Raw genomic sequence first — 14,998 nt, 5'->3', positions numbered from 1 at the left:
CTTAGTTGTAAAATGGTTTCACTCCGAGTCAGGGCATATTTTAACACACTGACTGCGTCCCATTTTGGGACGCAGCCCCCTGCCTTTGGGACGTAGCCCTCGCGAAATTTGGACCACTGCGTCCCACAATTAAGAATTTCGATACTGGCCAAAAGCAATTACCCGCTCCCAATATCCCGCTTGCTGCCCTTCACCAGCACAGTACACAATGACACATGTATCTGTCTGTACATTATCTCACTTGCATTATATACCTACTATTTCGCTTGCAATGTGCCCTTTCCGATGGAAGCATGTGCCCTATGACACCTTTGGGACGCAGTAAAAAATCCTTAAAATATGCCCTGCTCCGAGTTAAATTTTTACATAAATGTCATTGCTGAAGCATTACGTAAGAAAATAATTCTGATTTCACTCTAACTGAATATACATCCACAAAATTAATCGCGTCATGTAGTTTGAAGCATGCAACACCATACTCGTAAATAGTGGCAGTAGCATTTGACTACAAAATGATTGGTATACGACACGTGTATTGTGCGCGGGACTGGCAGACCATTACGGGATATAGGAGCGTAGGTCCCACGTCGCCCTGAGGCACATCCAATGTAGGATAATGCATACCAAGTAAGTCGCTTTTCTGCACGTCCCGTGGGTAAGCATGAATAAAAAACACCTCCAAGGTTAGAATGATCCCGAATGCGAATGCAGAAAAAGAGGCGATAGAATTGTATGACAAGGCGCAGGCTTCCTTTTGCCTCACTGACGTAAAACTTTATGTCTAACTCTGTCACTGTGATCATTACAAATTTCGAGGGTGGCTATTGTTTGAGTCATGTAGTTTTTTAGTACTATATAAAATGAGGTCATTTTTACTGACTGCAATGCTACAAACACATGAAGTTGGTCTGTGCAATGGGTACGCTACCCGCAAACGTTATTACTCACCTGACCACTTCATTTGGGAACCAGTGACCATTTCTACAAACTTGAGAGACTTCTGCAAAACTACATAAATGGCCGGGGCCACGGCGTGCATGTTTTATTCACTCTCCTTCGTTTTTTTTTCCTTTTCTTCCTTCCCTCTCTCTCTCTCTCTCTCTCTCTCTCTCTCTCTCTCTCTCTCTCTCTCTCTCTCTCTCTCTCTCTCTCTCTCTCTCTCTCTCTCTCTCTCTCCCTCATTCTCTCTTCCATGACAGCTGCTGAGGGAGCCCTCCGAATTCCCGGTATGTCGATCGGTTCCCCATAATCAGCCCATCGAACGCAGACAGACTGTCACATACAGATCGTCTCGCCGACAGACAGACTGTCGCCGACAGACGAACAGAACGGTACGTACCGGTGGTCAGGGCCGGATACCATTCGTCCCCCAGAGACAGCCCCTTCCGATGGACCTGTGCGGACACTGGTGCCGTGCCGCGACGAGCATTCAGGACTGAATAATCCATGCTGAACATGATGCAAGTCACATTGAGAGGTGGCGATGTTTACAAGAGGTTTTATTGGAATGGAGCAGCTGTCCATGGATTGAACAGAATAGCCGTTTTCATGACGGGTTATCTGGCGAATGCACCGAGCTTGACCAAATCTGCACCACTTCTTTTAGAGCAAATATCTTCATGACAAGAATTTATTTCATTGTTTTAATCGAAAATCATGTCTGATAATGTGAAAAGTCGGGTATATAAGCAACTGTAAAACACAAAATGATAACTTTTAAGAAGGACAATGAACCTAATTTGATCAAATTTGCATTAAATCTGCACCAAATCTGAGCCAAATGTGTGCCAGATAGCCATTGTGCAAACGGCTACTATCAACAGTATTGCAAGTGAATGACTCCCTCCCTACGGTATAGCGAATTTATAACCAGGGATGCGGAGTCGTGGAAATTTCAGACAGCTCCGTCTCCGGCTCCGGCTTCGGAGAAAAAAAAATCGGCTCCGGCTCCGGGTGAAATGTCATGGCGGCTCCGGCTCCGACTCCGGCTCCGGGCAAAATGTGCCGGCGCCGGTGGCTCCGGCGGCTCCGGCTTCAGCTCCGGCTCCGGCTCCGTACCCCTGTTTATAACGCTACTATGTTTTCGTGCCAGGCATTCAATTTAAGTCATTTTTAGATTTTGGCCAATCAAATATAAAATCCCATTTGGTAATTATCCTATGCTGAAAGTTACAAATCAAATCAGATCCTTAAGTGACAATATTAAATCGGAGTTCTTGCGACAAGTGCTGCACTTTGCTTCAAAGCCAACTGCGAATGCTTTTCATTAGCTTGATAAAAGAAACAAAGATAAAGGTATGATAGAAGAGGATGGCTCACAGCGCATAAAGTGACAACCCTTTTTAGTCTCTTCGCAACAATGTCGAGAGGTTGCAATGGCCCTGGTAATGTATAGTGCTAGTGTCCACTGACCTAAGAGTACCTAGCTATGCAGGTTCTTTTTCTTATTTATAACCAGCATCCTCATAGTTTCGCTGGTGCGTTTGAAATTAGGTTAGAAATTCTGGATTTGAGAAAAGATGCAAGTGGTTGAGTGGCCTCGACTCTAGCTGCCCTATATGTATGTATGTATGTAGAACCCTTGTGCCCTTCTCTGTCATGTAAAAACACAAGGTTGCACAATAAATGCACATGTATTGCAGGCGTGTAATCAATGTTCCATTGAATCACAAGCAATCAAACGGGTGTGAAATATGACAGCCATATACATTCGCACCCCTGTGCACATGTGTTAAAAAGCAAGCAAACACAGTCACGTCTACACACCCCCAGTGCGTTTGGTGCATCAGTATCAACTACCAGTGCCCAAGGCCGTATATAGCCAGTGCCATGGTAAAGGCCGTGCAACATTGAAAATGATGACATGTCGCCATGCTTCAGGAGACGTGAGAATCTGGAGTTTAATGAAAAGCACTTTGAACACTCTGCATGGAAGCAGTACCAGCTCCTCCGTTTAACAGTGATGGATGACACCTGATGTTGATGATTCTCTTTAAAGGCAGGTGTATTTAATTTCTCGACGAGAGAATTGTGGGCATACAATGACCTGCACGATACTGAAATGGCCAACTCACTATTCACCGGTACAGTCTGATAATTTCGGAACGATAGGCACTGAGTACTGACGCTTATAAGTGACAGCAAAAAGCAAACATCCAAGGCACTCCAAGTACCGGAAATGGTTTGTGATCATTAGCCCAGGCCTGATATGGACGGCAGAACAAATGTCACCACATAAGGCACAAAGCTCGGACAGATCGGACAAGCTTTCAACTCTGGCACCAGCATTCGAACAGACAGCCGCCGCAGAGTGCGATCACATTGTGAACACCCACGGAAATCCAGAACCCCTGACCTGCTCCTGTCACCACCCAACTCATCCGACACCCAACAAATATCTGGAGCCCACAAATCACACACCCAGTTCCGCATGATTACGAGCGGAACTGCGGAACCCAGTTCCGCATGCTCGTACATCTACTCCTTCGTTCCGTCCTCCGGACGCGATCACCGCCTCCCGGTCATCATTCTTCCGTCGCCAGCCGCGCCGCCCATATCATCAGCGGCCGTCTGTGTCTGACCTCGTCAACGGCTGTCTGTCCGTCTAGCCCCAGCCGTCGCCTTCGTCTAACGTCATCACCAGCCGTCTGTCCGTCGAACAACATCACCAACCACCGCCGTTGTCTAAACTCGTCCCCAGTCGTCGCCGTCGTCTAACTTCATCACCGGTCGTCACCTTCGTCTTACGTCGCCACCGCTGCCGCGTCGCGTCGACCCCGACCCCTCAGCGCAGCCGACACAGGGCTGTGTGAGCGGGGATGGCAGCCAGGCCGGACATGACCGCCGGAAAGAAAAACGCCACCGGCATCATGGCCAGACATTCCTCTCGGTCTGCCTCGTCCACCTGAACAGAGAGTCGGGAGCGGTGGCAATCAGTGTCCGACGTCGGAGACGGGCAGAGGCACAATGGATAGCGTTCCCGACATGGAGGCAAGGGGGAAGGGGGAATGGGAGAGATAGATAGAAAGAGGGAGGGAGAGGAAGGAGGGAGGTGGGGAAGGATAGGAAAGAGGGTAAAAATAGGGAAATAGATGTACCTATTTTACACACACACAAAAACAACTTATTTACATCGTGACATCAGCTCCTAAGGTGGCTGAAATTTGGTCCAGTCTTGAACTTCCAAAACAGCAACGTAAAATAAATGTCAACTTTTCTTTATCTCAAGACGGGCAAAAACATATGAGGCTATTTCATTTTGCATAAAAACAATCGTATACAATAAATACAGCTGTGAGTTACCTCGTTGTAGATTTTGAACATAGTCGACTTGAACTCGGTGCCCTCTACCAGGCCTTGGATCAGTAGAATGCCGAACATAATCCAAACACTCGGCAGAAAACGGAAATGCGCCTCCGACAAGAGAAAGACGAGTACCATACTCTGAAAAGAGAAGGACTAGTCAGACGCCAAGCACAAACACCGTCACGCAACCCAGCACAATAGTGGAACACTCTAAACAGCCCGCAAGTGGCACACAAAGGCACCATTAACAACCTCACGGACAAACATATTTACTGCACTCAGTAACATGATCCACGCCAAATGTTCTGAAAAGAACGGTGATCTGCTCTCCATCAACTGATTACATAGAGCTTTCTGGGCTTCTTTTCCAATCACAGGAAAGTAGGTATGGTGCACCGGAACTACAATAAAAGCAGACTCAGAAAAGAAGCTTATGTGCTTTGAATAAGTGAAAGAGTTCTGCATGAAGTATTTAAAACGTTAGATAGAGAATTCTCGCAAGTAGCTTCGTGGCAATATTGTTTAGCCTGGACAATTACAAACGTATGTATAATTCTGGAACGAGGAGGTGACGTGCTTCTGGAGTTGACAGACTCCAGGATTTTTTCATTTTCATCAATAGTGTTCACGGAAAAGCCCTTCGAAATAAAGTCATATGTTCTTTAGACTGCATCAGTTCCGCTTTGGGTTGATATGGTCTGGTGGCTCGTCTGACCTTTCAGATATCCAGCTAAGATATTCAGATATGCAACGTTCTAGCATTATATTTACATTTTTGCTGTGCTTTTCGTATTCTTGCCTTTGATTTCAACGCTGAAATGAGTATGGCTTTACATAACGCTAATATACTGTTATAGAAACACCCGAGAACCAGAACGAACTGCGGCTTTTCCGCGAACATCGAAAGGCCACCAGTGCAGCTCCACGGTGGCCGTCATTTACCAGCTCTAAGAGCCGTTGATAAATAATGGTCCATTCGTGGCCTCTCCGGGCATTCGTGCAGTGGCAAATGGCAGATTGTTGCTAAAGTGATGTCTGAGATTAGAGACCAAGAGAAGCGGAAATAAGATATAAGCCAATTATTGACTTGGAGTCGGTCGAAGCCAATTTCTGTTACCAAAAACATTTACTATTTCCTTATCACATCACGGCCTTATTTGTAGTTCTCCCAGTATCCCTGATTAGTTTGATCACATTCTTATAATTAACAACAATAAACAGCACTCGCATGAACACCGTAACATTTCCCGTCTCCAGCGCCTCTCTACTTCTCGTGATACCCTCGGGTTCACCCCTCGTGACCCGGCCCTCTGACTTCCCTCCGCGAGTCTCATTCATCATCATCAGACGCGCTCTGGAGCGCGGCACGAGGGAGCCCAGCTGGTGGCCTTTGGCGACACGGAATCCACTTATCTGGTTCACTTGTGGGACATGTTGGCCTGTGTGGCTGTGGGCTTAGTGGCCTGTGGGAGCTATGACTGTGTCCTTGGGAATGAAATTGTAGTCTAGCCATGTATGGCTAACAAATTCAACCAGTGTCACATAAAATGATATGATGCTCTGTCAGCACTTCAGCAGGTTCGCTAAATGATTGGTGTGGTGTGTTAAGAGCTTAGCGGTATCTGTGTTTTAGGAGGTCGTTAGGGGAATGTATAAACTAAACAATAAAATAGCCAGGACAGGGGTGTCGTTTTCCGAAAATGATTGGTAGTGCCCAAAGGCGGCGGCTGGCCATATATGACGGGGCGGTAGGGTACCCCCAAATCTGCCTTTCTCATCGGATTTCGGCCACTTATTTTTCGCCCTGGTCATTGACAAGACTAACCGAAATCTTAAAAAACACAAAAAAAAAACTTTGGAAATCTGGGTCCACAGCGGACGCCATGCACAAAACGTGCAGTTATATAGGCAATAGTGTCGGAGGAATGCACGCCATTCTGAAAGAGGCCCACATCGACTTAAAAGGACGGCTGTGCTGAAAGGGGACAGGAACAGCTTTGAGGGCCCAAGCCGACTAAAAAAGACGGCTGCGGGGCCAGGAACGGTTTTGAAGACCCACGCCAATTGAAGGGTTCGACAACTAACGAGGACTGGAAACACAACGATAGTTAGAAAGACCTGCTTGCCAAAATAAAAGGATGACAGTACGAGGGGCGTTCAGAAAGCTACGGGCCCGACCATGAAGGAGCAGAGAGATACACTAGCATCGACTCATTAGACCAAAAAGTTCATTTATTCAAATAAACACCGTTAAGACAAACACATTTCGCGCAGCGCTTCGCGAGAGCCCTCAAGGCCTCCATAACCAAGTGGGTTTTGGACCCATCCTGCACGTCCAAGACGGCTGATTTCGTCTCCCTGCTGTTAGCGAGGTTGCCGCTGCTAATTTTCTTATGTTGGGGAAGAGGTGGCAACCACTAACCAGAGTGTGCAAGGTTCGGAGAGAAAAAGTGGATGCGACAACTCGAAGCTCATCGCTTCACTGTTCGTCATCCCGCCCATGTACGCAGGTGCGTGGTCACGGATCAGGTGCACACTTTACGTCAGCTTCCCTATAGCCTCTCCTCGATGTTCGATGTTTATCGAATGGACGCACATCATCAATTGTGTGCCCCTGTTTTGGAAAGTTGACGAGCGGAGGGGGGTCGCATCAACCCCTCCCCCTGCCAGGCCGTGTTATGAAAAATGCCCAGGGCGAGGGTTAACGCTTGGTGCCTTTTCTGCACTAACTACTATAAAACGAATCACTGCTCTCTTCTGGGCGTCGCCCATCCTATCCGAAATGGCGAACTATGCTACGAATAGAAGCCCGAATCTATCACAGAAGAGACTTAATTAATGGCCACTTACTTAATTTGCGTAAGTGGACATCCCAATAACACATCATTTAACACACCGCCTTGCAGGCCAAAATTCCAACTCCTTCATTGTTCGGCCCGAAACTTTTTGAACGCCCCTCGTAGTTACGAGCTTCAGTTTTCGGGGTCTGATGCGGTAATGACCTGGCTTTGAACCCTGGGGAATCAGGCTGCATCACCCACTCAAATCAATATACCTATGGCCTATTCTGGAGCACTGCGGCACCTTCCGAAGTCGGTGTAGGGCCTCCAGCGGCTGGTGTGGAGACGGATCGGGGTCTATTAGGGGCGGTCGCGTGGTATGCGGGACTCAGAGGCAGTTATGGACCTCTATAACCAATTGCGTTTTCGAGCCTCTTAAAATCCATTAAGGACCGGAGTCTTAGACACGTGAAACCTCATTGTCAGCCTGCTACATGCACCTACTGTGGCTAGAGCCTTATTTATGTACTTGCATATGTGCTTATTTAATATTTGCTTATCTGTTTATTTTGATTTTTTATCAACTGATAAGTGACAAAAGATTGGTAGGGCTCAGCGAACATTGGTAGGGCCCAAATAAACATTGGTAAGGCTCGGGCCCTACCAGGCCTATACAAAACGACGCCCCTGACTTTTGTGAAACTTGGTAGGTATGTAGGTAGGTAGGTAGGTACCACATAACTTGAAATTACTTGACGTAATGACATGATGTGGAAAGTGAAAATGATACCTAGATATTGATGGAAATTTATGGACTTAGGTACGCTACAAGAAGATTGAATTGGTCAACCAATTCAAATTCAATCTACTTGTGGAGTAAGTCTATAGATTTTTATCAATAGTTACCACTTACCATTGAAGTTACTTGCTATCATGTTGATTTTATACATAAGAACCTCATTCATTTTATTTGTATGACATGTTTGAATGCAATTTTCTCATTAAGTGAAGAAAAATGTTGGTAGTGCTCAACAACACATTGGTAGTGCTCAGCTGAACATTGGTAGTGCTCGGGCACTCCCAGGCCTATACAAAACGACGCCCCTGAGCCAGGAGCATTATCAAAATGAATTAGTTGGCTGCTGGAAATCACGGAGACGGTGTTCGTACGACTTAACATTTCACAATTCTTATTTCTGACGGAAGCTGCTTCTAACCTCGAGGTCACTGGATTTCTAAGTGAGGCTTCAGGAGCTCCACAGAACAACAGTGCACGCATTAGTAATTACCACGCTGTCAAGCTCGTAGCATAAAAATCACTATTTTATGCAAAGCCACCGCTTATCATTTTCATAAAAAACGAAACACTTGACCAAATTCAATACTGTTTGTCCCATTGTCGCCCACACTGTAAAAGAAAGATGACTGAAACTCGTTCTCCAGTGTTCTATAATTGAGCCGAGCTCGGCGCTGGCGCCGGTCGAGCGACCCACACGCGATGTTTGCGCCGTCCGCGGGTCGTCAGTAGTTAAAGCACGCCGCCTGTTTTTCGCCGGCCGTCTCCGTTTGCCGGCGCTGGTCGGCGGCCGCGGCCATAGTCGGCAGTTTACGAGCAAGGCGGCCGGGGAGCCGGGCAGGTCCCAGGACCGCTCAGAGGCCCGCCGGGCCGCGCTGTGGTCTCCGCTGTGGTCTGCAGCTGTACCCGATCAATACCAATGGCCCACTGACCTTCTGTCTCGCGGGTCACCGGAGCGGGTCACCAGCGAAACTGGCCCCTTCCAGCTGCGAACGGCGCTCTCAACGACACCATCCACTGGCAACGCTTTGACTTAGCGCCGCGACGAAATTCAATTTCAATGGAGTGAGCTTGTTCAGTTTCATCCCAAAAGGTTTAAGCTGAGCTCAAACGCATAAGCTCGTGTGGCTGTGCGGATTCCTTGTACCCTTCAAATGCAGCTCGCCTCAAACGGCATCTGAAGATCTACTTCAACTGCCATTTTAAATGGCATTCGAGGGCTCTCTGCCTCTCCAGTTCAGACGAGTACCATCCAGCCAACGCCTCGGCTAACTCTACAGCTACCACGCCAAACTATGAGGTGCTATTTTTGGTTCAACTGCAAACAGGGGATTTGGTGTATGATTCCGTTGGGCTGGGAATGTTTGCCACTCTACTCAAACTACATATATGATACAACCAAAGGGCTGCTTGTGGAATTTCAACTTGATCGTGACGCCCCGAAAGCGGCCAGACGATTTAGTTGGTGGTTGCGTTTGGAAACGCAGCACAGCATCTCATGTTACTGCTAATTGGTTCAAGGCCTGCAATAAATATCTCCCTGAAAGATAAAGCGAGCATTGATTCTCACGACAGAGTTACAACAGTGTGACCGTAAATAGATAAAATCCGAAGTGTAAAATTCGGCCTGAAGTGAAAATCACAGACAACCTCTAACCGTCCGTGTTGAACTGCACACCCTCACATAACGGATAGCCACGAGCTGTCCGCGTAGAACTTCAGACTCACCTGGTATATCACGGGTAACCACAATTTGTCCGTGTGGAACCATTTGTGTCCCGACCTGGCCACCATGACGCCGAAGCAGTGGATGGTGATGTACCAGCTGTATTGCTGAGACGGGGTCAGCCAGACCCCGCCAGTGAAATATATCAGCTCCAGCTGAAAAACACAACAGTGCAATAGCTGTTAATTAAATCGCTGAAAAGTAATCACGCTAGCTTATGCCACTCACCACAATGGCGAGTATCAGTTGCTAAAAATAACCAGATGCATAAGGATGTTGGTGAAAATCTTGTATTTTGCTGACATTTTGGTATCGTAGGAACTACATAGAAGGACAGGCGAGCCAGCATTCCCAAGTGCATATACAGGCTCGCCTGCCCGTCCAGTTACTACGAACCAATATTGATGGAAAGTTACAGCTCTCATGATCACTGGGTCAAGAAAAACAGGTGTGCTTACATGTCTGAGCTGTTATGCTTCAAGCTATATTTAGTTTCAACATTTATCAACACACCCCGCTGCTTTTCGCATTTATCTCAGCAGTACTGCTGGAAAATTTATGCCCAGCAAACTCTGCTATCGCTAGCACCCAATGCAATCACTGCAACCATTGATAACCCCGAACAAACACAGCGAAATGGGGAAACTAGGCGCGGTTGGCATAACGGCAATCCACGAGAGTCAGCAGCATAAATAGCACCGCGGCAAATTCACTTTCATCCCCCTAGCCCTCGAATCCCTCATTAGACATGTTTACTAGCCTGCCACAGCGTTTCATAGCGTTTTGCACATGTTTTGCGAGAATGATAATCAGTTGGTACCAACTGAACCCGGCCAGACGTACATCATTAGATCGTTTCTTGGACGCAATTTGATCTATTTACTAACACTTCTTTCCATTTATATAGCAGGCAGATGGTACTAAATGGAACATCATATGGATTAGCACTTTGCTCATATTTTCCTCTCATGGCAGGGTTTACATATGACTTCAATATGCCTTTCCGCACATACTTACCAGCCCAGAGCCAATGAAGTACATCTCGAGGTAAAATACACATAGCGGAAGAATCAGCTTAAATGCTGTCTGTGAAAAGGAGGAAAATGGTTGATACAATGCTAGCGATTGACGAAAAGGATAAAGAGGGAAAGTTTGTGACTGATCATGACTGGTTGGCAATCCAAAAATTGATTTCAAAGACTTAAAAGTTTATTTATACGTGAGTTTCATCGATTCTGTTTAATGTTTTCCAGGCATTACGCTTGTTTTCTGAATGCATCTGATCTCTTTAAATGTCATTGAGTTTTACAATTTAGTATATGAAATATCTGAAGAGGAGCCTTTGAGTGTAAAGAAAATCAACAAAACATTTGGGTACTGTCTACCAGGTTTAAGTAAAGTAATTAATTAAGCAGCATCTTTACGCATATCACTGTGCGGCTCCCTATCTTCACTTCGAGGCCCGCCTCTCTTCCCACCTGCATTATCCGCAATCTCTGCAGCATCCTCGTCTTGATGCTGTCCTCCACGGGCTGCATGGAGCGCGCCTGCAGCTGTTTCATCTGCAGGCCCGGCTCCGACGGCTGCGGGTGGCCCAGTATCACCCAAAAACTGGCAGACAAAGGGGGAGCATTTGTTGGGCACAACTATCATCAGCGGAGGTCCAGGGCTCTCGTCAAAGATGTCCGCTAAACGTGGGATGATGCGGAACTAATTTGACTGTCGGATGGTGTGGCACAAATTGCGTGCAACTCCACTGAGCAAAGCCGAGATAAAACCAGAGAGTGCTGAAAACTATTATTAGCCTACCTTTGTAAACTCTTGGGAACCCACCTAAAGGTCTTCCAAAACTTCGCGTTAAATAATGGATATATTGACCGGATCGTTCTAATAGCTTACCAAATGCTTATTGCTTAGCTATGAGCGTACTGGAGTCTCACATGAGCTGAAGGCGGCCCTTTCCCACATGCTCATTGCTCACAAACCCCGACCTACCTGAGGCCCATCATGATGGGTACAGTGATCATGGTGAGGAGGACCCTGCGCGGGCTGAACCCGGCCGACACCATGGCGGAGTAGATCAGGGGACCGACGAACGTGGCCGCGCCGGTGCCCGATGACCAGGTGGAGAGAACGTCCCTGGAATAGGGAGAGAGGGGGGTTAGAGAGGGGGAGAGTGGGAGAGGGAGAGAGGAGGGAGAGGAGAAGAAGAAAAAGAAGAAGAAGAAGAAGAAGAAGAAGAAGAAGAAGAAGAAGACGAAGAAGAGAAGAGAAGAGAAGAGAAGAGAAGAGAAGAGAAGAGAAGAGAAGAGAAGAGAAGAGAAGAGAAGAGAAGAGAAGAGAAGAGAAGAGAAGAGAAGAGAAGAGAAGAGAAGAGAAGAGAACAGAACAGAACAGTACAGAACAGAACAGAACAGAACAGAACAGAACAGAACAGAGCAGAACAGAAAAGAAGAAGAGAGGAGAGATAGGAGGAATAAAGTAAAGTTAAGTGAAGCCACTTGAAGTGAAATGAAGTAAAGAGAAGTGACTAGTGAGATATAAAGAAAGAGTATTAATCTGGTGTTTTTTGTGACATTGTTAAGCACATTTCGCGCATAACAATGTCATTTCGATGGTATTTCAGCTCTCACCAAAACACAAAAGCTAGGGTGGAACTTGGAATGAGGTTGCATGCAAGTCGCCAAACAGCCAGATCGTTAGTAGTGTTATCGATGGAATAAAAAATGCAGCGTGCTATTTCAACGTTTAATTAGGCCCGCTGTGTGGCGATGTACGTGTTTTTGTACTAAGACTAGGTCGATTGTAGTGATGACTGAAAATGGCAAGGACAGGCGTTAGGTCAGGCTATTTTGAACATGTCTGACTTTTTAGGTCAGTGACCAAAACAAACGCAGGCCAGAAGACATGCGCTAGCCTGTTATCTATTGACCGACCCTCGTCGTTCACCTTTTAACCCGCGAGTTGCTGGGGGGGCGTTAAACGCCCCCACTTTTTCGCCGGGCCATAGCATAAAAACGGCGCGCCGCAGGCGCGCCAAATTTTGGATATCTGTAGGGAATTGATCGAAGATTATTGGGACAAAGTTTCAAAAAAATCGGTCGGAAAATTTTTGAGATATCGAGGTTTAAGTGACGTCATGATTTCTGAGTTTTCGACCAAAAACGGCATATGTTCAAAAAATCATATAAAATCACAGAATAGACATACAGACATGCTGTAAACGCCATTACACTGCCAATACCATAAACAATCAAATGGCTATCTTCGATTATTGATTATCGTTCCGTATTTTCCAAAATCATGAACTGAATCTTGGCAATTTCTCGTGACTACTTCACGACCATGATACATGCATTTCTTAAATTGAACTTTTTGAGCCAAACACGTACACATATGATAAAATGAATGTGACCATCGTATTCTACGGCCCAAATTACCTATAAAACATGTGTCACAGGCTGCGAATATCAGTATTGATTTTCGGGGTTATGTGCCTACCCGGTTGACCTGACCTTGACACTGACCTATGCTTGACTGACTCCTACATGGAGCTGACACTCTGGTAGGCCTTATATGATGGATTTTGCACCGTTTTGACAGAGTTTATGACGAGAGGCGCCCATTGCGAAGTCCTGAAGTCCATGCTACTGAAAGCCCGATTTCAGGTGTTTGACCTGACCTTGACCCGACCTGTGACCTCAAAATTCAACCTTAAAATACTCAGCTGAAGCGTCTCGTCGCGTTCTTTCGTTTGCCGCCTCGTGCGTTTCGCTGCGCCTATTGGTTCTCGAGTTATCGGCTGGGGGCGTTTAACGCCCCCCCCCCCCAGCAAAGGGTGGGTGGCGAAATACCCCAGCAACTGCCGGGTTAAACGGAGCAGTGACCATACCTTGAAGCACTTATGGCCAGTCTGCACACTGTAAGCACAGTGCATACCCCGGTATAAGAACCCACCATCTCCCATACGACCCCCCCCCCTCCCCCAACACTCACACACACATATTCACACACATTTATCCCTCACGCCTCTCGTGTGACCGATCCGCGCGCACTCCTCACCTCTCGTATTGTCCGGCGTACGACAGGAAGGTGATATCGCTGAACCCCCGGCTGACCGAGGCGCACAGCACGCCGGCAAAGTCGAGCCACACGTGTGCGGAGAAGGCCAGGGCCAGGTAGCTGGTGAGACACAGCGACACCACCAAGAAGACCCGCACGTTCACGGGCAGCTTGAGGAAGAACAGCGCAGAGATGCTGATGGAAGCTGCCGGCAGGGTTTCGGCGACCAGTAGCGCCTGATGATGGGGAAAATGAAAAACAGTTACGGCTGCAGCTCCTTGTCCACCGAGAGGTTTAACAGTGGACACCGTGTATTTGAGCCCTAACAAACAGAGCTGGAGGCTGCCTATAGTGCAAATGCATCAAGCAACACACTTTCTCCACATACCTTGAGGACCGGCTTCTTCAGCTTCGTTCAGGTTAGGTAATTATTTTCATTTACGTCATTCCCCAAAGTTATTATTGGTTGGTGTTTACACCAATGTGCTTTTTGTTAAACGTTCAAGCTGTCTCTTGGAGCCTGAATATGTACGATACAAAGGAAAAGAGGGGAGAAAGAGGGAGAAAGAGAGAGACAGAGAGGGGGAAATGGGAAAGAAGCTGAGCTGTAAAACCGCCAATTGAAACTCTGCAAGTAAAATCCAAGATGGCACACATGCATACTTACTGCCTGTAAGGAAATAGTGAATAGTTTTCCACTCAGCTGAAGGTCACAACGTAATGCGCAAGACTTCTAACTTCTCGAGAACACGTGACCAAAGAAAACAAGACAATCGGGGTGGCACGCACGCGTCCTTCAGTCACGTTTTACTCTCAAAGGACGCCGTAAACATCTCTTTGAGATTATTTGTCTTAGTCCAGCGCCATTACGTTTGGCCTGGCCCGGTGAGCCTATTCAGTTCAATAAGCCGCGAGCCTCCAGTTCCCGGTCCAGGCTTCCTTCTGGCTCCTGCCCGAATGTGGTAGAGTCTGGTGAAGCCTTATGGAAGGACAGCGTCAATGACCTCATCCGTGCCATAAACGTTAGTATTATGTAAGAGGATATCGCTGGGCACCATGCTTCCTCTTTCCAGATACATAATCTGCTGATTTAACTGATATTTGCCTTACTGAATATTTTATGATTCAAGCCAATCCAACTCAACTCAATTGAACGCTGTTAAACTAGCGCCGTGCCAGGTGCTCTTTAATTCCCCTTCTTAGCGTTTAGCAAATATTTCAACAACAAAAAACGGTGGCGTTATGCGCCGTCATTTGACAGCCTATTTGATACATCATTTCTGATTAACTTGTTAAAGTTCATTCACAGTCAGCAAGTCGCCAAGTCAC

At 46.8% G+C, this 14,998-nt stretch overlaps 1 protein-coding gene across 1 annotated transcript; it reads right to left on the bottom strand.

Annotated features, from left to right (window-relative positions):
• Positions 1–2,614: 2,614 nt before the first annotated feature.
• Positions 2,615–14,256, bottom strand: LOC122376996 (battenin-like). Its single transcript, XM_043356957.1, has 7 exons — positions 13,670–14,256; positions 11,603–11,746; positions 11,086–11,218; positions 10,625–10,693; positions 9,610–9,762; positions 4,303–4,443; positions 2,615–3,904 (listed from the first exon to the last, which is right to left on the bottom strand). Exons 2-7 carry the CDS (start codon positions 11,674–11,676, stop codon positions 3,785–3,787), a joined length of 690 nt encoding a protein of 229 aa, XP_043212892.1. The 5' UTR covers positions 11,677–11,746; positions 13,670–14,256; the 3' UTR covers positions 2,615–3,784.
• Between the last annotated feature and the right edge of the window lie 742 nt (positions 14,257–14,998).

Source organism: Amphibalanus amphitrite, unplaced genomic scaffold (genome assembly GCF_019059575.1).
Source record: "Amphibalanus amphitrite isolate SeventyFive unplaced genomic scaffold, NRLGWU_Aamphi_draft 002443F_arrow, whole genome shotgun sequence".
Taxonomy (NCBI): domain Eukaryota; kingdom Metazoa; phylum Arthropoda; class Thecostraca; order Balanomorpha; family Balanidae; genus Amphibalanus; species Amphibalanus amphitrite.
This window is presented reverse-complemented; position numbering and strand designations above follow the sequence as displayed.

Bases quoted from the DNA above. Each gene is read 5' to 3' on its own strand.
- LOC122376996 (XM_043356957.1), bottom strand. From the start codon at position 11,676: ATGGTGTCGGCCGGGTTCAGCCCGCGCAGGGTCCTCCTCACCATGATC. The intron at 11,219-11,602 runs GTAGGTCGGGGT...TTTGTCTGCCAG, and splicing joins CCCATCATGATGGGCCTCAG to TTTTTGGGTGATACTGGGCC. The intron at 3,905-4,302 runs GTAACTCACAGC...CTCTCTGTTCAG, and splicing joins TGTTCAAAATCTACAACGAG to GTGGACGAGGCAGACCGAGA.